Source organism: Macrotis lagotis, chromosome 1, assembly GCF_037893015.1.
Source record: "Macrotis lagotis isolate mMagLag1 chromosome 1, bilby.v1.9.chrom.fasta, whole genome shotgun sequence".
NCBI lineage: Eukaryota > Metazoa > Chordata > Mammalia > Peramelemorphia > Peramelidae > Macrotis > Macrotis lagotis.
Genome location: NC_133658.1, coordinates 322,862,016 through 322,888,466, shown reverse-complemented (window position 1 = coordinate 322,888,466; position 26,451 = coordinate 322,862,016). Strand labels below are relative to the sequence as shown.

General features: G+C 35.9%; 1 protein-coding gene across 3 annotated transcripts in view; it reads left to right on the top strand.

Annotated features, from left to right (window-relative positions):
• The window catches only part of GARNL3 (GTPase activating Rap/RanGAP domain like 3), a 207,990-nt gene that overhangs the window by 56,907 nt on the left and 124,632 nt on the right, over positions 1 to 26,451 (top strand). For all 3 annotated transcript variants that reach the window (XM_074211536.1, XM_074211535.1, XM_074211537.1), the window contains one exon: positions 26,112 to 26,176. In XM_074211536.1, coding sequence (XP_074067637.1) covers positions 26,112 to 26,176 — 65 coding nt within the window. The remainder of the gene's footprint in view (positions 1 to 26,111; positions 26,177 to 26,451) is intronic.

The following is a 26,451-nucleotide window of genomic DNA, read 5'->3' as shown; positions in this document are numbered from 1 at the left end:
GCACAAGGCCTTTTATCAAAGCATTGTGATTCTTAAAACCCTGCCAGAGCCTCAACCTGTTTGAATCCTTCTTTTCCCAGGGTACTCAAGCGGTGGTCATAAGGATATATTACCTTTTCTAATGAAGTAACTAATAACAAAACAACTATATATCTGTTTCCCTCTGTATCTAAAATTGTACCCCCCCCTACTTTCATCAAATACATTCTAGGCAAAGTATTTGTAAAGAATATAAACTTCCTAAATCCCATACGGTCTATTCATCATCTTTCACTTTCATTACTATCTCTTTAAATGTTATTCCCTCAAAGGACAAAAATTGTGATGCCTATAATCATTTCTCCATTTAACAATGCTGCTAATATTTTACTTTCCTTGATCTATCTTTTCTCCATTGAAGATACATACTTCTCAGGCTTGGTCACTTCTCTTTGGGTGCATTTTCCTTCAAAAGGATAGCATGGAATAGTATATAGAGAGAACTGGCCTGGAAACAAATTAGACCTGGGTTCAAGTTATGCCTCTGACACATCCTATGTGACCTTGGGCAAGTCACTTAACCTCTCTGTTTCAATCACTGTCTGATTCTCTAAGTTTCAGAGATGATGTCACTCTACTGGAAGAGGGAATCTCCTTTACCTGGAAATACTCTATGTCAGGGAAATCATAAATCCAGTTTTATGGCTTCCTTCTTTAGTGGTAATATGGTATAGTGGAAAGAACATTGAAATAGTCAGCAAGCAGTTATTAAAAATATACTGTTTGCCAAGAACTGTACCAAGGGCTGGGAAAACAAAGAATGAAACAATCCCCATTAACAAATTTACTTTCTAATGGGGAACAAGTAGTTTTATAAATATATGCAATGTGTCTAGAAAGTGAACACAAATACACACACACACACACACACACACAAAATAGTTTAAAACAAGATTGTTTGGGAGGGAAAGCACTAGCAGTTGGGGAAACAACAGAGCCTTTATTCAGATTTTTTTGAACAATCCTAAAGGTATAAAAGGACTCTGAGATGGAGGTAAAGAGAGAGTGCTTTCCAGGCATGAGGAATGATCAATGAAAAGATGCATAGTAATAGTCAGAAAGTGGAATATAGGTATCAGGAAAAGAGGGAAGGTCTATTTGGCTAGAACAAAAAGGGAGGGAAATAAAATAAAATACTGAAGCTGGAACAATAGATTAGGATCGAGTTCTGAAGGGCATTTACATATAAGTAAATATATATATATAAATTATATTTTTACAAATATATGCTTTCATAAATATAAATATTTTTATTTTTAGAAGTCACTGAAGTTAATAATTTAGTGCAAACATGTAGAATGGGCTGGAATGAAAAGAAACTTAAAGCAGGCTTTTCTAAGTATTCCAAATGAAGAAGTGATAAGGACCTAACTAAAGTGAAATCTGAATAAGTGAATAGAGAGAAGAGGTTGAATGAGAAAGATGGACATAGAAATGGTGAGATTGAGCAATGGATCTGACTTGTGGGATAAGGAAGAGTAAGGAGAAAAGGATATGCTGAGCTTACGAGCCTGGGAAACTAGAAGGATAGTAGGACCTTTGACAGAAGTAGAAGGAAGATTTTGGAGGATACAGAATATGTTCAGTTTTGGACATGTTGAGCTTGAGATATTCAGTTGACAACTGTTGATCTGGCACCTAAAACTCAGGGCAAAGATTAGGACTGGAGATTTATGTATATATCTTTGAATAATATGCAGAGATGATATGATAAGAGAGCTGATGAGGTTACAGAGACAACACATAGAGAAGAATATTTATGACAGAACCTTGGGGGATATCCACTAGTAGGGTCATGATATAGATAATGCGCCAGCAGGAGCTTGAGGAGTAGTCAGATAGAGCCAGGAAACAACAATGTCTTTAAGGGAAGGAAGAAATAAATAGGGATAGGCTGAAGATGAGTGAGAGAGATGAAGGACTCAATCTGTTAGAGAAAATGGGAGGCTTGGATAGGGAATCAAACACCCATGTGCCTAGCCTTAGCAAAGAAAAGGACCTCCTCTTTGTCAGGGACTGATGGAAAGGAAGAGATGGCAATAGGTGATGCCAAGAGGTTTTGAGACAAAGAGAATGAGAAAAGAAGGAGGCAATGACTCTATTTTTTCAAAAAAGTAAACAGTGAGTCTCATCTAAGAGAAGGGGAAAGAGAACAAGTTGTGGAAGGTGTAAGTAGGAATGAGAAGATTTGTTATAACTTCTTGTAAAGAATAAGAGGGACTCAATTAAGAAAGAATAAAAGACTGCTTTGCTCTAGTAATAATCCAGATGAGATTGAATAGCATGAATTTGTAAGAATTGGCAGTTGTGAGACTTCTAAATGAATTTAATAGCTGAGGTTTGAAAAGATATAGGTAGACATGCAACAGGAGAAAAGGAATCAAGAACAGAGGACAGTGTAGAATTGAAATGGTTATTTATTAGGCTAAGTTTGGAGAGGAAGAAAAGTGAAGTCAGAGATAGGCAATGACTTGAGAAAGTGCCAAGGGGTTGTTGGATTGACTGTAGGGAAAAGCATAGACTTCAAAGAAATGAATAGGAAAAGATAAAATGATAGGTATTTAAGGTCAGATAGGGTTTTGATTTCTTTTTTTTTTTTCTTTGCAAGGCAATCAGGTTAAGTGACTTGCTTGGGGATCCATAGCTAATAAATGTCAAGTGTCTGAGATCAGATCTGAGCTCAGGTCCTCCTGATTCCAGGGCCAATACCACCTATCTGCCCTGGACACCAATTTCTAATTAGGGAAGTGGAATACTAATGTAGAATAGTAAGTTCCCTTTGTGTGGTTAATCAGGAATAAAAGAGTATGTCTTGGGATTTAAAGAAGTTGAGGAAATGGAAAGTGAGGGGGTTTGGGAGAGCATCTATGTGAATACTAAGTTATATAATGTAAATACAGGAGTTGGGGAGAAAGGAAGATGATAAGCCAGGTGCTGGATTCTCTGAGAAGGGAGGGAAATTACTTGACATTTGAGTTCGACAAATAATTTACTTGCAACTTTATGTATGACTTTGGGCAAGTCATTGAGTTTTATAGAACTCATTTTCCTTGGCTATAAATTGAAGAATTAAATTAAATAATCTTCTAAATTATTATATGAGACTTTGAGTACTGAAGAGTGATTCTTAATAACTTTAATTATTTAAAACATGTGAAATTTTTTCCTTCTCCTTTCTTATCTAATTTTGCGGCAAAGTCACCAACGTTTCTGAAGCTGATCTTGGACTAGTGAGTAGTCCACTATTACAGAATAACAGGGTTCTATTCTATAGTCCCCAGCTAACATGAGTCATTATACCTGAAGAATGGGAGTACCCTGTGTCAGCCACAAACTTGTGATGCTTTTTATGATGATCAATTCACTTTGTGTCTTCCTCCTAGGCTTCTGTAAAAGCATGTAAGTTTTAAGGAGCTTCAAAATTCCATCTTTTCATTCATTATGAACTGTCCTAAGCATGCATATGTCAAAATATTAACTAACTCATGATGATGTTTTTCAGAGTGTGAAATTTCCATTTAAAAGTTGACAGGATTTCAACAGAGTATTGGTGAACTACAGCCCACGTAGCATGAGGCTCCAGTATTTGAGAATCACAGAATTGGATAATGGGAAGGAATCTCAGGGACCATTAATTCCATCCCCTACACATAGGACTTCCCACTTCAGTATGCCAAGCAAATGGTTATCCAGCTTTTGCATAAACATTTCCAAAGACAGATAAACACATCACCTATCAAAGCAGCCCAATCTAATTCTGGGCAGATTTAATTGGAAAATTTTACTAGCCTAAATAGGTCTTTTTACAACTTCTGCTCATTCCTTTTGGTTCTTCTGATTCTTCCTTCTTGGAGCAAAGTAACTCTAATCCTCCCTCCTCTTAGTCCTTTATTTCCTGTACTACTGTTTTAGCTTGCAAGATTTCTATCCTGTTTACCCTGAATCTTTTCCTCTCCAGGCTAAACATGTCCAATTCCTCCAAATAGTCCTGATATAATATATCCTTTACTACCTTGTTTTGACCCACTTTACATGTTCTCCAACTTAGCAATGTCCTTAAATTATGGTACTCAGAATATACCAGATGAAGTCTAGGACTCTCTTCATGAAACTTATTGTAAACTGGACCTGACTCAGTCCAGCGTTCTTGTAATTTAGTTCTGAAATTGTAATAAAATAAGACAACCATCATCAGGGAAGGGATTTTCACTAAAAGTATCAACTTGATTTAGCTAAGTGCTGATTCTCTTTGTGCTGGTGTTGGTTATCCTGTTAGTCTGAAGTCAAAAATATAAGGGAGAATCTCCAGCTCTTTATCTTTATCTGAATCTTAATGTTCTAAATCAATTAAATCTGGGGTGTGTTTGCAATATCTTTTGAGGCAAAATGAATCTCACTTGCATATGTGTGTCTTTGGGGCTTGGGGGGGGGAGTATGGATTGGGAATTATTTACATCAAGTAGTATTTTTGGCTGTACATCACATTACTGACTCATACTGAATTTTAGTTCACTGAAACCCCCAGATCTTTTTTTCAGAGAAACTACTTTATTTTTATTTTATTTTCTTCATTTTACTCTATTTTCAGTACTAAACTCTGTCCTTACTACATCTTCTTTCCCACCCATTGAGAAAGCAAAAGCAAAACAAAACAAAAAACATTAAAAGAGAAACTACTTTTTAATCATGACTTCACTACATTATGTTAGACTTTACCCTTTTCTCTACGGAATTCCATACTGTTAGATTTGACCCAATGCTCTAGCCTTTCAAGTTCTTTTATATAACCCTACTCTGACCCTTGTTACCTAAATCTTGGTATTATCTGCAAATTTGATGATTCTGCCATCTCTTCTTTTACCCCAAATAATTCTTCTTTCTTTTTTTAATCAAATTGACCAGAGGTTTATCAATTTTATTGTTTTTTTCATAATACCAACTTTTGGTTTTATTTATTAATTCAATAGTTTTTTTGCTTTCAATTTTATTAACTTCTCCTTTAATTTCTAGAATTTCTAATTTGGTATTTAATTGGGGATTTTTGATTTATTCTTTCTCTAATTTTTTTAGTTGCATGTTTAGTACATTGATTTCCTCTTTCTCCAACTTATTCATGTAAGCATTTAGAGCTATAATATATCCCCTGAAAGTCGCTTTGAATGAATCCCATAGGTTTTGGTATGTTGTTTCATTATTATCATTATCTAGGATAAAATGGTTAATTCTTTCTATAATTTGTTTTTTGGTCCACTCATTTTTTAAAATGAGGTTATTCAGTTTCCAATTGGTTCTGGGTCTATATTTCCTTGGCCCAGTATTGCATGTGACTTTTATTGCATTGTGATCTGAGAAAGATGTATTCACTATTTCTGCCTTTCTGCAGTTGATCATTAGGTTTTTATGTCCTAGTACATGGTCAATTTTTTTATAAGTTCCATGTACTGCAGAGAAAAAGGTATATTCCTTTCTATCCCCATTCAGTTTCCTCCATAAGTCTACCATATCTAATTTTTCTAACAATCTATTTACCTCCCTAATTTCTTTCTTGTTTGTTTTATGATTCAATTTATCTAGATCTGATAGCAGGAGGTTGAAGTTTCCCACTAGTAGAGTTTTGCTGTCTATGTCTTCCTGTAGTTTTTTCAGCTTCTCCTCTAAGAATTTGGGTGTTGTCCCACTGGGTGCATATATATTCAATTTTTGTCTATGGTACCTTTTAGGAGGATAAAGTTTACTTACTTATCTCTTTTAACACTATCTATTTTTGCTGCTGCTTTGTCTGAGATAAGGACTGCTACCCCTGCTGTTTTTTTTTACTTCAGCTGAAGCAAAATATATTTTGCTCCAACCTTTTACCTTTACTCTCTATATGTATCTCTCTGCTTCAAATGAGTTTCTTGTAAGTAGCATATTGTAGGATTCTGGTTTTTAATCCACTCTGCTATTTGTTTATGTTTTAAGGGAGAGTTCATCCCATTCACATTCAAGGTTATGATTACTAATTCTTTATTGCCCTCTGTGCTATCTTCCCTCTGTTTGTATTTTCCCCCTTTCCCCCCCTTTTATCCATATTCCCCAGTCTTTTGTTTCTGAAAACCACCCCCTTCAGTGTGTTTGCCCTCCTATATCACACTCTCCCCTTTCTTTCCCCTTTCCCTTTTTTCCCTTTTCCTTTCCCTTCCTTTTGTTATTTCCCCTTATTTCCCCTACTCCCCTTCCCTTTCTCCGTCCCCCCCTCCCCTTTTCCCCTTTTAATACTTGAAAGGTTAAATGTTTTATAAGTTAACTGAGTATGTGTAGGTTGACTTTAAGCCAAGTCTGATAAGAAGAAGATTCAGGTGTTTCTCCTCTGCTCCCTTCTTCCCCACTATTACCATAAGTTTTTTGGTATCTCTTAGTGTAATGAGATTTACCCCATTCAATTCCCTCCCTCCTCCCATCTCTTTCCTGTCCCCTTTTTAGGGAGGTAGTGTTTTTTTTTTAGATCATTCTATCTAAGTCATAAAAAATTCTGAGTGTCTGTCCCTTCTAGTTCTGTATATTCTATCAAATACAGTAAAAATTCCTGAGAGTTATTAGAGTCTTTCTCCCAAGTGGGGTTAAAGCCAGTTACATACAATTAGATAGTAGTCTCATGGATAGGTCATGAATGTCCATCATTTCTGGCTAGGTGTATTCTCTCTGTTAGAGTTACATTTCTCAAGGTTTATGAGAATCTCCCCCCGCCCCCATGCTGGGATATAGCCAGTTTCAACTTACTGGATTGCATTTTTTTTTTTACTTTTACCGCCCCCCCCCCTTTTTTTTTACCTTTTCATGTGTCTCTTGAACCTCCTGTTTGATGTCCAAATTTTCTGTTTAGCTCTGGTCTTTTCATCAGAAATTTTTGGAATTCTTCCATTTCGTTAAATATCCATCTTTTTCCCTGGAAGAGAAGGCTCAGCTTTGCAGGAAAGTAGATTCTTGGCTGCATTCCAAGCTTCCGTGCTCTTCGAAATATCTCGTTCCAGGCCCTTCGATCCCTTAAAGTTGATGCAGCCAGGTCCTGCGTGATCTTTACTGTGGCTCCTTGATATTCAAATTGTTTCTTTCTGGCTGCTTGCAGGATTTTCTCTTTTATCTGATAGTTCTGCAGTTTGGCCACAACATTCCTTTGGTGTTTTCATTTTAGGATCTTTTTCTGGTGGGGATTGATGTACTCTTTCAATAACTACTTTGCCCTCCAATTCTATGATATCAGGGCAGTTTTCCATCACTAGATCCTACAATATTAAGTCTAGGCTTTTTTTCTCTTCAATGTTTTCAGGAAGTCCTATAATTTTCAGGTTGCCGCTCCTCGATCTATTCTCAAGGTCAGTGGTTTTATTGATGAGGTATTTTACATTTGCTTCTATTTTTTCTATTTTTTGATTTTGTTTAACTGACTCTTGCTGTCTCATGGAGTCATTAGTTTCTGTAGACTCCATTATTTTTTTGGGGGGGGGAGTTTTCTTCATTAACTTTTTGCAACTCCTTTTCCAATTGGTCAATTCTACTTTTGAAAGAGCTTTCCATTTGACCAATTGAGGTTTTGAGAGAATTAATTTCTTTTTGCATTTACTCATTTGAGTATCTGAGAGAATTATTCTCATTTTGTATTGGTCCAATTGATGGTCTGAGAGATTTATTCTCATTTTGTAATTGTCCAATTGATGATCGGGAAGATTTATTCTCCTTTTGTGTTTGTCCAATTGTACATTCTAAGGTTTTGTTTTCTTGTTGCAAGGTATTAATTGTCTCTCCCAAATTTTTAAGCTCCTTCCTTATTTCTTCAAGGAAGTCTTTCTGTGCTGGAGACCAGATTGTATTCTCCTAGAGGTTCCAGGTCTCTCTGAGTTGGGGTCTTTCCCTTCCAGGAATTTTTCTATGGATCCACCTTTCTGCTGACCCTTCTTCATTATGCTAAGACCTTGAGTTGGGGGGGGCTGGTTCACCTGGGCTTGGGATCGCTAAAGGCTTTACTGAGTGCAGTTTCTCTGGCTGGCCAGTAGGAGGTTCTAGTTGCCCTCTCTGGAGTGTCTGTGACCTTGGTTGAGGCCTTCTTCCTTTGCCCGAAGGCAGGAGTTGGAACTATTGAATTCTTTTGCCTTCAATCAATGGTGGGCTTTACCCTGGCCTGAGGTCATTCCTCAGCTGGGCTGGTTCTTCTGCTCACATACCTGGGTCTGAGGCAGAAGTAGTCTGCATTTGTTTGTTAGGGAAGAAGTCTGAGTTGTAATGGGACTCAGACCAGAGGAGCCCAGGGATGGCGTTCGCAGCTCTCCTGCTCCAGAACTCTCCCCCCAGCCTGGTCCCGGAGCTCCAGGGGGACAGGACCAACACCAGCACCTCTGCTTCCCCGCGGACCCAAGCCCCTTTCATCCAGCCCCACCACTAATCCAGCAGGTCCAGCTCTCTGGCCCTCAGATTCCCAGTTCCAATTCAGCTGTTAATCTGGCTGATCCTCCCTTTGAGCCCAGACTCACCGGCCCGAATTCGGCCAAAGCTGCTGCCGGAGACAAATCCCGAGGTAGATGTTCTTTCTCCTGGCTTTTCTTTCTGGGTTTTGTGGGTCGGATTTCTTTTAAGAGGTTTGTTTCATGTGATAGATGGGGAAGAGATCAGGAGACTTTAGAACTATGCCTGTCTTCTCTCCGCCATCTTGGCCGGAAGTCTACCCCAAATAATTGATAGAATTGTTAAACACAGCACCAAGTACAGATCCCAATAGAATTCCACTTATAGAAACTTTATGTCACATTAATATTGAATTATTAAAAACTACTCTTTGAGCTTGACCATCCAACTAGTCCTTAAATTCATCTTCTCTTTAAAAATAATATGAAATATCTTAGCAAAAGCTTTTCTTAACAATCTAGGTAAACTATATCTCCATCGTTTTCCTGCTTGTACTAGTTTAATAATCCTTTGCAAAAAGAAAATCAAGCTAGTTTGGTGTGACCTTGATAGAAGAAGAAAGTGGCAAGGAAGAGAATAGAGGTGTTCATAGAAAACAGTTCTAAAGAAGAGAAATCACAGAGTTCCAGAAGCAATGGAGGAGAACAGGAAATGAAGTTGTGCAGAGTGGACATAGTCAACTGCTGAGAAGAGCAACTGGACATCAGAATGGTGCAAAGTATCACAGAGGACTCAAGGAAGTCACCTGCCTAGAGAATCTACTAACTAGAGAGCTCTCTGAGATTGTGATAGAAACAATATGGTTTAACAATAATGATGGTAATAGATAACATTTTTATAGTATCCATTGTGTGCGAAAATACTGTGCTTAATGTTTTACAAATATTATCTCAATTGATCCTCACAACAATCCTGGGAAGTATGTGTGATTTTTATATCCATTTTATAAATGATAAAGGTAAAGGTAAAATTGACTTTTCCCAAAGTCATACAGCTATTAAATGTCTGGGAACAGATTTGACCTCAGGTCTTCTTGACTCCAGGACCAGTGCTTTATTCACTTTGCCACCTAGCTAATTTGTAGTGAAAAGAGAAGTGAATTCACCTAGTAGTGAATAAAGTACTAATATTGGAATATAAAGAAACTAGGGTTAGAATTGTGGATCTTATATTTATTAATAGTTTAACACTGAACAAAATCATGTAACTTATGTGAACCTTAGTTTCCTCTATCTCTAAAATAGGATTAATATTTGTACTACACACTAGGCCTATTGTGAGGAAATACCTTTTTTTAAAGATTTTGAGTTTTACAATTTTTCCCCTAATCTTGCTTCCCTCCCCCCACCCCCCCCCCACAGAAGGCAATTTGCCAATCTTTACATTGTTTCCACGGTATAGATTGATCCAAATTGAATATGATGAGAGAGAAATCATATCCCTAAGGAAGAAACATAAAATGTAAGAGATAGCAAGATCAGACAATAAGATATCAGTTTTTTTCTAAATTAAAGGTAATAGTCCTTGGTCTTTGTTCAAACTCCACAGTTCTTTCTCTGGATACAGATGGTATTCTCCATTGCAGACAGCCCAAAATTGTCCCTGATGGTTGCAATGATGGAATAAGCGAGTCCATCAAGGTTGATCATCACCCCTGTATTGCTGTTAGGGTATACAGTGTTTTTCTGGTTCTGCTCATCTCGCTCAGTATCAGTCCATGCAGATCCCTCCAGGCTTCCCTTAATTCCCATCCCTCCTGGTTTCTAATAAAATAATAGTATTCCATGACAGGCATATACCACAGTTTGTTAAACCATTCCCCAATTGAAGGACATTTACTTGATTTCCAATTCTTTGCCACCATAAACAGGGCTGCTATGAATATTTTTGTACAAGTGATGTTTTTACCCCTTTTCATCATCTCTTCAGGATATAGACCCAGAAGTGGTATTGCTGAATCAAAGGTTGTACACATTTTTGTTGCCCTTTGGGTGTAGCTCCAGACTGCTCTCCAAAAAGGTTGGATTAGTTCAAAACTCCACCATCAATGTATTGGTGTCCCAGATTTCCCACAACCCTTCCAACAATGATCATTGTCCTTTCTGGTCATATTGATCAGTCTGAGAGGTGTGAGGTGATACCTCAGAGGTGCTTTAATTTGCATTTCTCTAATAAGTAATTATTTAGAGCAATTTTTCATATGACTATGGATCACTTTGATCTCATGAGGAAATATCTTTATAATTTTTAAATTACTATAGCATGTGAATTTTTGTTATTGTTGTTGTTGTTTTAATAATTGCCTCTTATGGAGGTGTGTGCTTAAAGATACTTGTGCCCAGGTGTCATGGCAAGTCTTTTGCAGGTGATTTCTTCTTCATTTTTCTTTGTTACTTGTGTAACAAGCCATTCTTGGATAGCTTGTGGTGTGCTCGAGATTAGAATGTCTGACAAAGATGTTCTTCTGGGATTAGAGGTTTCTAATTTAAAAAAAAAAAACAAATCTCCAATATTACCAATGAGCTGAGCCATTAAGTCACTACCTTTTTTATGTTTTTACAAGGCAAATGGGTTTAAGTAGCTTGCCCAAGGCCACACAGCTAGGTAATTATTAAGTGTCTGAGGCCAGATTTGAACTCAGGTACTCCTGACTCCAGGGCCAGTGCTCTATCCACTGCACCACCTAGCCGCCCCATAAATCCTATACCTATTTTGATCTTATTTTGGTATAGGGTGTAGGATTTGGGTCTATGTCTAGTTTTTGCCATACTGTTTTCCAGTTTTCCCAATAATTTTTGTCAAGTAGTTAAGTTCTTATCCCAGAAACTAATGTCCTTGGGTTTATCAAACAGTAGATCCCTGTAGTCATTTACTACTTTCTTTTGGGTTTTTTGTTTTTTTTGCAAGGCAAACGGGGTTAAGTGGCTTGCCCAAGGCCACACAGCTAGGTAATTATTAAGTGTCTGAGGTCAGATTTGGCAGGTACTCCTGACCCCAGGGCTGGTGCTCTGTCCATTGTGCCACCTAGCCACCCTCACTTTACCTTTTTTAATAGTACTAATTCTTTTTATTCAATTTATATTCATTCAAATGTAGTAAGTAGTGAGATATTCTGCAAGTTTATGCATTCACTGTAAAAAGTGTTAAAGGCAATATATACATACATACGTATATAAATACATACATTGTGTGTTTGAATCAAATCTTTATTCCAGCCACATTCTTTTTAAGCTGTATTTAAAGCATTTTTAATATCCTTTTAAAAATTAATGTCTCTTCCACTCTCCCCTCCAAGTGAGCAATTATAAAAATAACTCCACTCTCAATAAAGCCTCCACTACATAGTTAAGCAAAACAATTTCCTACACTGACCCTGTCTGAAAATGTCTTTCTGAATTTTAAATTTATCATCTGTCAGATGAGTGATATGTTTCATCTTCATTTTTTTGGACTCATGCTTTATCATTATTGATCAATGCTCTAAAGTCTTTGAAAGTTTTTTTCTTTAATGTTATAAAAATTATTCTCCTAATACTTCTCACTTGGCTCTTTATTAGTTCATAGAGATCTCAATTTCCACTAAAACTGTTGTAGGGTACTTTAATTAAAAAGTATAATAGGATTAGAATTCTCTTCTTTTCCTTCTGTCTTGAATTGAAGACATTTTTAGTATCTATCAAGAGTTGCTGTTGAGTAGGTTTTCATTGTATTGATTGAACACTCATCTATTTGAAAAGCAATTGGAGGTGGTATCTAAAATGATCCCACTCAGAAACAGGAGAACATTTTATATAAGATCAACATTGTAAAGACTAACAACTTTTTTTTTAGGGTTTTTTTTTGCAAGGCAAATGGGGTTAAGTGGCTTGCCCAAGGCCACACAGCTGGGTAATTATTAAGTGTCTGAGACAAGATTTGAACCCAGGTACTCCTGACTTCAGGGTGGGTGCTTTACCCACTGCACCACCTAGCCAGCAAGACTAACAACTTTTATAAACAAGAATTCTTATCAGCAAAATAACTTGCCACAATTCCAAAGGAGCTATGATGAAATATGTTCCCTATCTCCTGATAGAGGAGATGAACTCAGGGTGAAGATGGAGATATAGTTTTTGAACGTGGCCTGTGCCAATACATGGCTATCATATTTGCTACAACGGCTTTATTCTTTCTTTTTTTTAATGGGGTGGGGGTGGGAGGAAACTGGAAAGGAGAAAAAAAATTTTACTAAATTAAAAAAAAAGATTTTTTTTTAATTAAAAAAAGTTCCTGCTCAGCTGATGTCAGAATTGGGTACAAACAAGACAAGGAATCAGATCAATGAGAATTAGAGTAAAAATCTGGACAGAGGTGGAATGACCAAAAGAGAGAGTCAAAAATCAGGGATCAGAATAGGATCAAAAGGGAGCATAACAAGGTAGGGAGAATTATTTCTATTTGGCACTCTCATTTGGGCTATAGACTCATCTTTTTTGCCCCTCTAAATGTGACTTCCTCATCTAACACTTTTCTGCTGAAGTTCCTTAAGCTGGAGAGTTCCTGTCTCACCTACTCCTTGCCCCATTTTTGTTTTGTTTTGTTCTATTTTCCTCTGGCAGTAGCTAAGTTCACTTGGTCTTGAATGGTTCTAGATACCATTGCCTAGATACCATTGCTAGGGGATCATGAGCAAAGGTGTACCAAGAAAGCATTCAAAGGATCAAGAGTCAGTCACTTTATAGATTTGTGTGTGATTTTCTCAGTCTCCAGGCCCACAGGTTTTGGTGAATGAAGGTGGCTTGGAATATGTGCCCCAACCAAGAGCTCAGATCTCTTGGGTCTCAGCCTCTATATCTTAGTGTTGTGGCTAGGCAGATTCACAGGAACCTTAAAGGGCAATATGGACTTCAACCCTCCCCCCCCCCCATCAACCACAGGGATACTCAATAACTTTTATTAACCTTCCATACCTGTTTTAGATGAAGCTTGCTAATGCATTTCTAGCTCTAAATGTAGCTTACCAAGTCAGTTGAGAGGAACTCCCGATCTACAAATGGGTCAGTCAGTGGTTAGACAAGGATGGAATCATTATAGAAGCTAGGACCTACCAATAGACCAATACTCACACCTGGAACATTTTGAATTACATTTAAAAATAAATTAACTAACAGTAAATATAACAGGATTGATTTTTTATTAAAAAAAACTCAGAATCTTGTCAAGACAACAAGATTAAGTACCTAATATGTGCCAAATACTGGAGAGACAAAGATAGTACAGAAATAGTACCTGCCTTCAAAGTACTTACAATTTAGTGGCGAAGACATGAAAAGACTTATGTACAAAAACAAATATATACAGTTTAAACTTAGAAATAATCTCAGAGAAAAAGTATTCAAGACAAGGAAAATCTTCCTTAGATAGTAGGAATTTAGCTGAAATTTTAAGGAAGCCAGATATGGAGTCAAGGAGATACATAATATATACACCAAAATGAGCATTTGTATTTTTTCCAACAAAGCTATTATTTCTCATAACATTTTGCCAACTGTTTTTTTGGAATTGCTTTCAGAGGTGACGACCCTAATCATAAAATATTTCTGCTTTTTTAGTCATAATTTGTTTTTATAAAAATAGAAATAATTACATTTATAGCACTATTACATTAACTAAGCGTTTGATCATAATAAACCTGTTGGGTAGATAGGGCAGGTATTATTCATCCCCATTATAATGGATGGTAAAACTGAAGCTTAGAACAGTTGACTTCCCCTTGATCCACAACTATTAAAAACAATAGGTCAGCTTCAAACCCAGGTCTCCTGATGCCAAGTTCATTGTGCTTATTTTTAAAAAATTTATTTAGCATTTTGGTTTTTCCCCAATCACAAGTAAAAACAATTTTTAACATTAGTTTTTCAAATTCTCTCCTTTTTCTCCCTTCCCAATGCCCCTCCCATTGAAAAGGCAACCAATTCAATATAGATTATACATGTGTAGTCATGAAAAAAAATTTTCATATTAGTCATTTTTTGAGAGAAAACGGATAAAACTTAAGAAAAATAAAGTTTTAAAAAGTGTATTTCAATCTGTATTCAGAAACCATCAGCTCTTTCTCTGGGGATTTTTCATCATAAGACCTTCAGAGTTGTCTTGGATGATTATGCTGCTAGGAATAGTGAGGTCATTCATAGCTGATCAGATTATAGCTGTTACTTTGTACACTACATTTCACTTTGCATCAGCTCATGTCATTCCAGGATTTTCTGAACACATCCTGCTCATCATTTTTATAGCACAATAGTATTCTATCACAATTTTTTTAGCCAATCCTCAATTGATGGATCTCCCTTCAATTTCTAATTCTTTGCCACCAGAAAAGAGCTATTGTATAGTTTTATACATAAAAATCTTTTACTTTCTTGGTTTTTTTTTCCCTTTTGGGATTCAGACTTAGTAGTGGTATTTCTAGGTCAAAATGAATGCAAGGTTTTATAGCCCTTTAAGCATAGTTTCAAGATGCTTATATTCACAACTCCACCAACAATACATTGATGCCTCATTTTTCCCACATCCTCTCCAACATGTCATTTTCCTTTTCTGGTCTATTAGTCAAACTGGTAGATATGAGGAAGTGCCTCAAAACTGTTTAATTTGCAGTAGTGATTAATGCATTTTTATATGACTATAGATAGTCTTCATTACTTCATCTGAAAACTGTTCATATCCTTTGATCATTTATCACTTGGGAAATGACTTTTTCAATGTTCTTTTTATTTAAAAAAGTAATTTTTATTTGTTACCAAAAATAAATTTATTTTTAAAGGATAAAGAATTGGGGCTAATGAATTATTAGAATTAAAAGAAAAAGCCACAGGTACTTAAGGCACTTTTTTTTGTTTTGTTTTTGCAAGGCAAACGGGGTTAAGTGGCTTGCCCAAGGCCACACAGCTAGGTAATCATTAAGGGCCTGAGACCGGATTTGAACCCAGGTACTCCTGACTCCAGGGCCGGTGCTTTATCTACTACGCCACCTAGCCGCTCCTATGCCACCCAGCTGCCCTCTTAAGGCACTTTCAAAAGAAACACCCCAAAACTATTTTGAACAATGTTAGTATCATTATAAGTGTATGATTTCCCAAGCATGGTGTGCTAGAATAAACATGGTATAGTTGACCTTAAACAAGTCATGTTTTCTCTCCAGGCCTCAGTTTCCTCATCTATAAAAATGGAAGAATTAGTTTGATCTCTGAGGTTCTTTCTAGCTCTAAATCCTTAGACTCTAATAAAGGACATAATTGTATGAATTCCAATATGTTGTTTTTAAAATAGCAAAACAAGGTTCTTACTTTATATCAGGGCTGTCCAACCTTACTTTTATAAAGTTTTATTGAAACAATAGACAGTATATTTTGATTTGCCATTTTAGTGAGAACTTTGCAGCAGCTCACCTTCATTTACTAAAGCATTCAGTAAACTCACAGGCAGTCTACATAAAATCTCAGGGTGCATGCTGGACAGCCCTGTTTTATATGATCATCCTTATAGAAATTAATTTCTTTTTGGCATCATAATGACTTGCTAGCAAAGTGTTTAGATTCATTGATTGGAACATTTTTCATGGCTTAGTGGAATGATAAGGTCAAAGGACAACTCACTATATGTTTCAATTCAACAGTCACTTTTCCTCTTTAACCCTCAGTTTTTACTGTTATTCAGGCTTTTCAGTCATGTCAAATTCTTGTTTTTGTTTGTTTTGTTTTGTTTTTTTTGGAAAGGCTATTGGAGTTAAGTGACTTGCCCAGAGTTACACAGGCAGGAAGTGTTAAATGTCAGAAGTTAGATTTTTAACTCAGATCCTCCTAGCTGACTAGTGCTCCACCTAGCTGCCCCTGTGTCCAACTCTTTGTGACCCCATTTGGGCAAAGATACTGGAGTGGTTTGCCTTTTCCATCTGTTGTTTACTTGTCTGTAAAATGAAGACATTACTTGAATTTCATAGCTCACTTGGGTGATAAAGGATCAAATAATGAATATAAAGCATTTTAAAACCAGAAAATTACATATAAAATGTAAGCTATTTTAATTATTGGAGGAATCTTATAAAAAGGAAGGAAATTTTAAAGTACAAAGGAAATACATAAAAAAAAGATGTTTTGAGAAACACGGCAGAATAGAAATTAAAATCAGCTTATTATAGGAAAAAAGTATGTCAAGTGATACCCTAATGAATTTATGAGTTCATAGATTTTTTTTTGGCTATTTGCTTCATTGAAAGCAGATTGCAGCACATTCATACTTTCTCATCCTGTATAATTCCTATGTCTTTTCCTAAGTATTGGAAGTTTTTTTGCATCTTTTGACATTCTGTTGGTATCAGTGAAGCATTTATCCATCCTTTGTCTTTTGCTGTTGCTATGAAACTGACCCACTAAATTTTCTGATCATGCAATTTCTGATTGAGATCTTGTATACTTCTCATAAATAGGTTATCCTTGGCATATTTATGCTGAGGCAAATTACTTATATTTATCATGCAATCTTCCTATTGTACTTTATGTCACTTATAATAGTTATACTTCTAAGACATCTCTGTAAGAATATTGAAATTAAAAAGATGAATTTCAGGAACAGCTTTGGTTCATTGAGCTATGTTATTTTCCACATATAATAAAGTACATTCTCTTCTACAATTCTGAACCTGACTCATTATTATCTATAGCTTCTGTCCAAGATACAGCTGTGAAGAATCAAATTCAGTAGACTGATTATTCACCTACATGCCTTCTGGGAAAAATGTGTTCTTCATCCACATATAGACAGATGAACCCAAATGTAGTCATCTCATTAAGAACATTTCACAGAATCCCTGCATTCCTATCCTCATCTATGTTTGGGACAACTTCTCCTTTGACTTCAACAACAACTCATTTAACTGGAAGGGACTTAATGATCTCTGAGGTCCATCCAGCTCTAGAACTATAATTTTATGATTCTGTGAGCTTTGGCAAAAAAGTCTCTAATTTATGCCTTACTTAATACTGATAGAAAATTGTTGAATTTATGAATTTAACATATGTATGGGAGACAGATACTCTGTTGAAAGAAATCATTTAAGGCTGCATTTTATTCTGCCATGTTGAATTTTAAAAAAAAATTTAAGATTTCTTTTAGTTTTAAGTTTTTTAGTTTTTTTAGTTTTAAGATCTTTACATCTTTCCCATCAGTTGTGGGATTGAAGATTATTGTCTATTGTAGAAAGTGGCATGGGAAAATCTGCCTGCTTTTCAAGAATATCTTGGGTAGGCCTCATACACTTAATAATTGCCTAGGTGTGTGATCTTGGGCATTTCACTTAACCCCATTGCCTTGAATAAAATTTACAAAAAAAAAAGAATAACTTGTATAAGTATGTGGACCAGTCTTATAAACCTAGTAATTGGAATTTGAAGTCTTCTTAACTTTTTTCCTAAACAAAAACCTAACCTGTGATTTTTAAAAATTCTTTTTGATATTATCTTCATCCTGAATCATACAAATGAGTTAACATCTGTAAAGAACTTTAGAAACCTTACAGCACTATTTACTTAAATGCTAACTATAATTATTATTCTCTTCAAGATATCCTGAAAGTTAAACTCTAGGTGCTTCTGGAGTTGTGTTCCCTCCTAAGATACAGTTCTTTCATTATATTCTTGATCGGGTATTCTTCCCAACTTTATCACCCTAAATGTCATATCTATTTTCTCACACTTTCAGTTTTTGAAGACCAATATTTTAGAGGTAGCATGGCATAGTGAATTGGGCTTAGGTTCCTCTTTTCGGTACTTACTGATTCTATGTCCTGGGGTTAGTCACTTACCCTCCCAGTAAGCAAGTCACTTAACCCCACACAGTTCTCTAAAATTATAAATTGCATAATTAGTTGCTGATATGATACTGGATATTCCCTATACCAATGAAACCAGAGGTTTGGACCAAATTTAAAAATTATTCTAGTTGAAGCTGATAGGATATGAGTAAAGAGGCAAGCAATTATTCTTTTATTCTCAGAAGTTAGAAGGTAATACACTAGCAATGGAAAAGATATTAGGATCCTTTTAACAGTTTGATCATGTCATTTAGGGGTTACCACTTTCACAGGCATAGGATATTTACCTGTATAGTCCTCTTATTTAAACCTCTCTCTTGAAAATTTCTACCATTACTTGTATAATTATTAATGTACTTTTTCAATAACCCTTCTCTCCTCTATGGTTATGCCATAGCCAGTCATACTGATGAGTAACCAGTCCCTTATCACTGGAATTATTCTTTAAAAAATGTTTATCTGTGTCTTTTATCTTACATTACCAAAATCTCTTTCTTTCTATACCTTCTCTTAGAGATCTATCTCATATAATAAGAACTACTTTTATTTATTTAAATTCTTTATTTCTTTAAAAAGCTCATTGTGATTGAATCTATGTGAGGAATTTTTGTATTTTAGAAAACTGATCCCATCATTATTTTCTCTCCCATTATTGTTGTTCCTATGATTTGTTCTTTAACTTACTCATTATTCAGGATTTTATTGTTAATTCTCCATCTTGGTCTCTGTTCTTTGTTTATTCTTCCTGAACTGATTATTATGTTTATGTTTTATGGTCTGTAAAGGATCTATTTACTATTTCTGCCTTTTTTACATTTATTTGCAATATTTCTTTGCCTTAATATAGTCTGATTTTCTAAAAGTTCCATATGGTACTAAGAACTATGTATATTTTAGCAAAGCCATTTAGAAGAGGCCTAAGTCTTTTAGTTCTAGTTTCTCAAGTATTTGTTGAATTCTATAATTTATGTTTTTATTTTTGTTAGATTTGTCAAAAACTTAAAAAAAGATGTTAAAAACTACTGTATTGCTTTCTGTGTGTTCATGTTAAATCAGTTAATTTGTGCCTGTTTGAATTTATATGGTGAAACATTTGAAGTATATAAGTTCAGTCTGGATATAGATTTATTGTTTGGTTCCTTCAACATAATGTAATTTCTTTCTTAATTTCTGATGTGAATTTTGGGTTTTTTGCTTTAACCAATAGTATGGATTTGTTTGGACTCATCTAATATATAGTAAATTTTGTTGTAGTTCCTCATTTTTATTCTGTATGTCTTTGATTTTTAGGTGTGATTTTTGTAAGTAATCAAACTGTGGGGTTTTGTTTTCTTACCCATTCTGTCACTCTTATTTATTGGAACATTTGATGCATTTACACTTGATGTTATAAGAATTTGGTTTACATTTTCCTCCATTTTTCTCTATTTTTTTAAAATTAGATTTGGGGGCAGCTAGGTGGCACAGTGGATAGAGCACCAGCTCTGGAGTCAGGAGTACCTGGGTTCAAATCTGGTCTCAGACACTTAATAATTACCTAGCTGTGTGGCCTTGGGCAAGCCACTTAACCCCATTTGCCTTGCAAAAAAAATAAAATAAAATTAGATTTGTTTGGTTTCCCTTCTAATTTGAAGATAGCACACTGTCTCTTCAGGTTTGTTTTTCTTTGGTTTGTTGTTTTTTTTTTTTTTTGTTTAAACTACTTTAAGGAAGGAATTTCCATAGATTCTCTTAGCCCTGCCTCTCCCATTTATCACTGCTTTCCCTAGTTTTAGTGTTTTTCTTAACTTATTAATTCCTTTTCCTTTCCTGATTTTATCTAATTATCTAATCTTCCCTTCTTTCTTCTTTCTCAGTTAAATACTTAAATAAAAACCCTCTTCTTTTACTGCTCTTCACTTTCTTTTGTTTGTTAGAGGCCTTTTTTTCTTTCATTTTTGGTTCAATTTTCTAGAAAGGAAAAAGGATTTCTTTCACTTTATTAATTCTCTTCCCTTTATGTCTGTTCTAGGCTTTTATTCTTTAATTTATGATCCTTATACTTATTCCTTCTTTAGACCCTTTTATCAATGGAGTTAAAAAAACTTCTAAAGTACCTGTGTTGCATTCTGTCTTAAAAACAATTTCTATATTATTGACTTGTAGATCTTGTTCATCTATTTTGTTTATATATCCTTTTTTGAATGATTTTAATTTTATTTTTTCAATTATGTAAAGATAGTTTTTAATATTTATGTTTTGTATGTTTTTGAGTACCACATTTTTCTACCTCCCCTTCCCTCTTCCTCCTCATGACAATGAGTAATCTGATATAGGTTATGCATGTACAATCCTATTTAACATATTTCCTTATTAGTCATGTTGTGAAAGAAGAATCAGGACTAAAGTAGGGAGAACCACAAAAGAAAAAAAACATAAAACAAGTTTTAAAAAGTGAAAATAGTGTGCTTTGTTATATATCACTCTTAGAAGTATTCCTTTCAGGGGTGCTAGGTGGCGTAGTGTATAAAGCACTGGCCCTGGAGTCAAGAGTACCTGGGTTCAAGTCTAGTCTCAGACACTTAATAATTACCTAGCTGTGTGGCCTTGGGCAAGCCACTTAACCCCGTTTGCCTTGCAAAAACCTATTAAAAAAAAAAAAGTATTCCTTCCACTGAATGAAATGAGTAAAACCAGGAGAATATTGTGCACTTTAACAGCATTAGTATGCAGTAATCAGCTATGATAGATTCAGTTCCCCTCAGCAATACAGCACTCAAAGACAATTCTAAAAGACTTGTGATGGAAAATCCCATCCACATCCAGAGAAATAACTACAGAATCTGAATGCAGATCAAAGCACACTATATTCACCTTTTTTGTGAAAGTGTTTCTCCTTTTATTCTTATTCTCCTTTCATAGCATGACTAATATGAAAATATGTATAATACGATTGTACATGTATTACATTTATCAGATTACTTTCAATGTTAGAGTTGGAGGAGGGAAGGGTAAGAGGGAAAAAATTTTACAAAAATGAATGCTGAAAACTATCTTTAAATATAACTTAAGAAGAAAAAACTTAAAAGTTTCCATTTCTTCCAGAACTAGAAAGGATAGAAATATTAACCCTTGGTAGAAATTTTCCTATGTGCATAATTTTGCAGTTCATTACCACTCCCATTTTCCTTCCTATTTGCCATGAAATTTGCCTATGGAAAGAACCCCAGTTTGTTTTTCACTGAGACAGGATGCTTGCTGTCCATAGAGGCACAACTCTCCAAAAGGTTGTAGTTTTGATTGGGTTTTTTTAAAACTCTAAGTATCTGCAGATTATTTCCATTGTATGGTCCTCATCAGCCATTATATAAGATTCCTCTCCTCCCTATGGAAATGTTCTTCAGCAGGACCCCCTCCCACCTCTGAATTAAGATTACTCCCTTTCTTTCCCCCCCCATTTCATCCCCTTCCTCTACCACCCCACCCAGTTTTCCATAGCCCCTCTTCTAGGCCTTACTTGCTTTTCATTTGTTTATTATTGAATTGATGAGAGTCCATCACACATTCCAGATCATAGAGAACACATATATATGTGCCAGGCACTGTGTTAAATTCTGGAAGTACAAATATAAGCACAAAGAGACCACCTTGGATGACACATAAATAAAAGCAAACTGAAAGGGGGTGGGGCAGTGACCCAGAGCTTGAGTATTTCCTCAAACAGAAGTTCTGGAGCAGAACTTGCTACATTCTACCTCCACCCAACAGTCTTCTAAGTTGGAAATACTGATGATGATGATGATGATGATGAGCATTTATAAAGGTCTTTAAAGTTTGCAAAGCACTTTGCATTTTGAGCTCAGCTGATCCTCACAATCCGGTAGGTGCTATTATTATCTCCATTTTGCAGATAAGAAACTAAGACACAGGGTAATAGGGTAAATATCTGAAGCAATATTTGAAGCCAAGTCTTCTGACTCCAAATCCAGCATTCTATCCCTTGTTCCATTTAGAACCTTGGATACCTCTGCCCTTTCCTGATTGGTGACTGCCTCTCCTGGACCTCCGACTAAGGCAGTGTCCACGCCAGCCATCTTCCTTTGTTACCTCCACTCCTAACCCCTGACTTTAATAAACTGCAGGATCTTCCTACCACCTCCAGCATAGAATGTAAAATCCTCTTTTTGATATTCAGAGCCCTTCATCTCCTGGCTTCCTCCTACCTTTCTAGTCTTGTTATACCCACCTTAGACTCTGAATTTCATGGACACTGGCCTCCTCTCCTTCTCTCAGGTCTGTGTATTCTCAGGGACTTTCCATCATACCTGGAAGTCTTTCCCTCCTGAACTCCACCTCCTTGGCTTCCCTTGACTTTCTTCAAACCTCTGCTAAAACCCCACCTTCCACCAAATCACCTTTAAAATCAGGATTTAGATGCTTATTAACTTTGTAATCCTGGACTAGTCACTTCACCTCTATTTGCCATGGGTTTCTCAACTGTAAGATGGAAATAAAAATAGCAGCCACCTCCCAAGGTTGTTTTGAGGCTCAAGTGAGATAATAACTGTAAAACACCTAGTGCAATGCCTGAAACATGGTAGTAGGCACCTAATAAATGCTTCTTTCCTTCCTTCTTTGTATATTTTATCCAATTTATCCTGTACATATTTTATTTGTATATAGTTGTTTACATGTTGTGCCCCTCCTCCATTAGACTGTCAGCTTTTTGAAAACAGGAATGTTTGCTTTTCTTTGTAGCTCCAGGAATTAGCCTGGAAGTTAGTAGGTGCTTAATTAATGCTTGTTGATTTGGCTTCAAATTTGACTATAAAAATAGAGAACTATGGAATGGCAAGGTCAAGTGAAGTTTTTTTTAAAGATTGGGAGAGAATTGGGGATTTTTGTAGAGATCAGGAAAGGAGCCATAAGACAAGGAGAGAGTGAAAATGAGAGCACAAAATGGTGAGGGACTGTAGGTATGAAACATTATATAAGCTGTTAGACTTGGTTGATGTGGTGATTAATTTTGCAGCACAATTTTTATCCTTTTTTATTCTTTATTCTCAGAGATGACTCTTTTGGGTGGGAGAAACTATATTGTAAAATGAAAGTAATGTAAAAACAAAAGATATCAGTAACATGTTTGATTTTTACTTAAATTGGAGACCAGAGGAGATGATTGTAGAGTAAGCTACTGAGATATGAGAGGGGTGGATTCAAGGGCATAAGTAGAATACTTGGCTTTGGTGAAAAGATGGCATTGTTGTCAGAGATTGAAGCCAAGGGGTGAGAATGGGGAATGATGTCAAGGGCTTTGGAGATGTAAAATAAAGGCAAAGAGTAAACTCTTGGTGGATGGCATCAATTTTCTCAAAATGTATGAGGCCCAAGGATCTGCTGAGAAAAGGGGAGGGAGTATTGTGGGAGGCTTAAAAAGAATAGAAAACAATTTGGGAACAGACTCTTCAGAGAGTTTGTGGAGAATCAATTAAGGACAAATAAAATGATTGCCTTGTTTCATTTGAGATTAGATAACAAAAAGATTTAGTGGAATCAGAATAGTTGTGTGACTCAGTCCAGTGCTATTCTACATGCAACCTCTGAGAGTGAAAAAAGCAGGTAGTGGGGGTAATTCTGTGATGTTTGCAAAGCCAGAGTGATGAAAGAGGTCAAGAGTTTGAAACGTAACAGACAGTGTCATTGAACTTATGGCCAGGAAAGCACTGAGGGGCAGAGAAAATAGAAGTCAGTTTGGACAAAGAATAGTTTTAGAAAAGCAAGTCACAGTGAAAAATGGAAGGAAAGGAGCTTTAAGGTCAGACAAGATAATTTTAATTTAAAGTTCTTGAACAGAAAAGACCATACCTATTATAGGGATAATTAGATCAAAGTATATGACCATCCATATACAACTGAACTCAAGTAAAAGTGTAAGTCAAAGGAGTTGAGGAAGTTAATAAACTGGGAGGTATTGAAAAGACTATTGGAGGGGTGGCTAGGTGGCATAGTGATAAAGCACCAGCCCTGGAGTCAGGAGTACCTGGGTTCAAATCCGGTCTCAGACACTTAATAATAACCTAGCTGTGTGGCCTTGGGCAAGCCACTTAACCCCATTTGCCTTGCAAAAACCTAAAAATAAATTTAAAAAAGACTATTGGAGTCTTCAAGCTCATGGGCTGAAGTTGAGAATGACTGTGAGTGGACACTAAACTCTTGACTGCTAGGCGCTATGCTTAGTGATTTTTTTTTTACAAAATAACCTTGCAAGGTTGGTGCTATTATTATTATTCTCATTTTACAGTTGAGGAAACTTAAGCCAATTCTGGACTGGTCTGGGGTCACATAGCTCCCAAGTGTCTGCGGCAGGATTTGAACTCAGGTCTTCTTGACTCCAGGCACAGCTCTCTAGCCACTTAACCACCTAGCTGCTTAGGAGGATTCACTAAATGCTAGCATCCTTCCTTCAGTTCTTTTATTACCTTAAAAAAATGCCAATTCAGCTCTAGACTGTTCATCTCCTGTATGTCATCCTCCTGGTATAGACATGACCCTGAGCTCCAGAAGTCTATGTTAATGGAGCACCAATCACCTGAGGATTGGTAGATGAACACTACCAAGATTAAGATGTGATGATGTATCTAGACGAAGTAATTTCAGAGGAGAATAAATTGCCCAATGTTACTGGTAGTGAGAAAGTCTGAAAGTGACAATGAGAAGCAAGAAGTATGCTGAGTTCTCCTCCTGGCCCTGTTTCTCAAAGACCATGAGAGAAGGTGCTCCCAGATCAGTGCCTGAGGAAGAAAGGTCAGAAAAAAGCAACTGTAGAATGAAGAGAAATTGTTGAAGATAGAATAGGTATGCTAAGGGGCAAAAAGGAAGGGAAGAGTAGCACTGGATGGAGATTTGGGAGGGATAGAGCCTAGTTGGGATGGGAATAGAAACAGGAAGGCAGGAAGGCAGGGAAAGGAGCATATTTTTCACATTTATGTTCAGTAGTTGTATATCACTGAAATTAAGAAATTCCAAAGTGTGAGTTTACTATACTTCCCCAGGGAAAATACACAACAAAAAGGGCACCCAATGATAATTCATAGGAAAAAACAACTTGCACTGATCCCTGCTAGTAATTTGGTAAGAAGTTCTCTATGTGTGAGCTGTGTCTCCCCATTTCTATCTACGTCTCTGTCTGTCTGCATCTGTCTCTGAATTTTCTCTGTCTCCCAGGCTCTGTCTCTCTATATCTGTGTATCTATCCAAATCTCTCCTTCTTCCTCTCTTTCTCCCTATCTCTATCCTTGTGTTTAAGAAATTACTGGCAAAGAAATGAAACTGTTGAAATTGGGTATTTGAGAACAAATATTTTTCCATTGTTGTTAAAATAAAAACAATTATAAGTGTATAATATCCTAGGGAGTTTTATAATCAAAACTTGGGAGTATACTTCTAGAGATCTTTGAGCAATAGGTAATGAGATATCCCAAATAGTTTGGGCATTTACTTGCTTTGTGTGATGAACACAAGAATAAGGAACAGATATCTTCTTTTTTCTTAACCTAAACTACCATATTGTCTAATTAAAATATTTGCCTCTAGAATCATAAAATTATATGCCTTCTGATTCTTTTCTTGCATTATATCTATGTACCTTTTGAAAAGAAATAAGACTTTTGAGCTGTGGAATTCTAAGAATCTCCATTTCTGTATTTCATCTCTGTGAGATTCAGAAATTGGGAATTCTAGACAGCAAAGGAAGACTTTAAATGAGAAACATTTGGTTTCATTATGTTTTGGTGTTTTATCTTCACAGGGTACCCAGAAAATATGCCTCCCCTACAGTCCCACAAAGACACTCTCAGTGAAGTCCATTTTAAGGTGAGTGTTAACAAATTTAAAAAAACCTCAAAAGTTTTTGGTTTTCTTTATATTGTCTTTATTATCCAATGATAATTCCAATACTAATTTCTTTTTTATATTTTTTAATGTAAATACTATATATGCTGGTATATTTCCATCCTTGTAGTTTCTCAGGCTCTACTACCACTATGTTCTATTTGGAGTCAGGAAAGGTCTAGTATTTAGTGCTGCTTTCCATACTTACCTAGTTCTGTGATATTCCATTTAAACTATAGTTTACTCATGAGACAAAA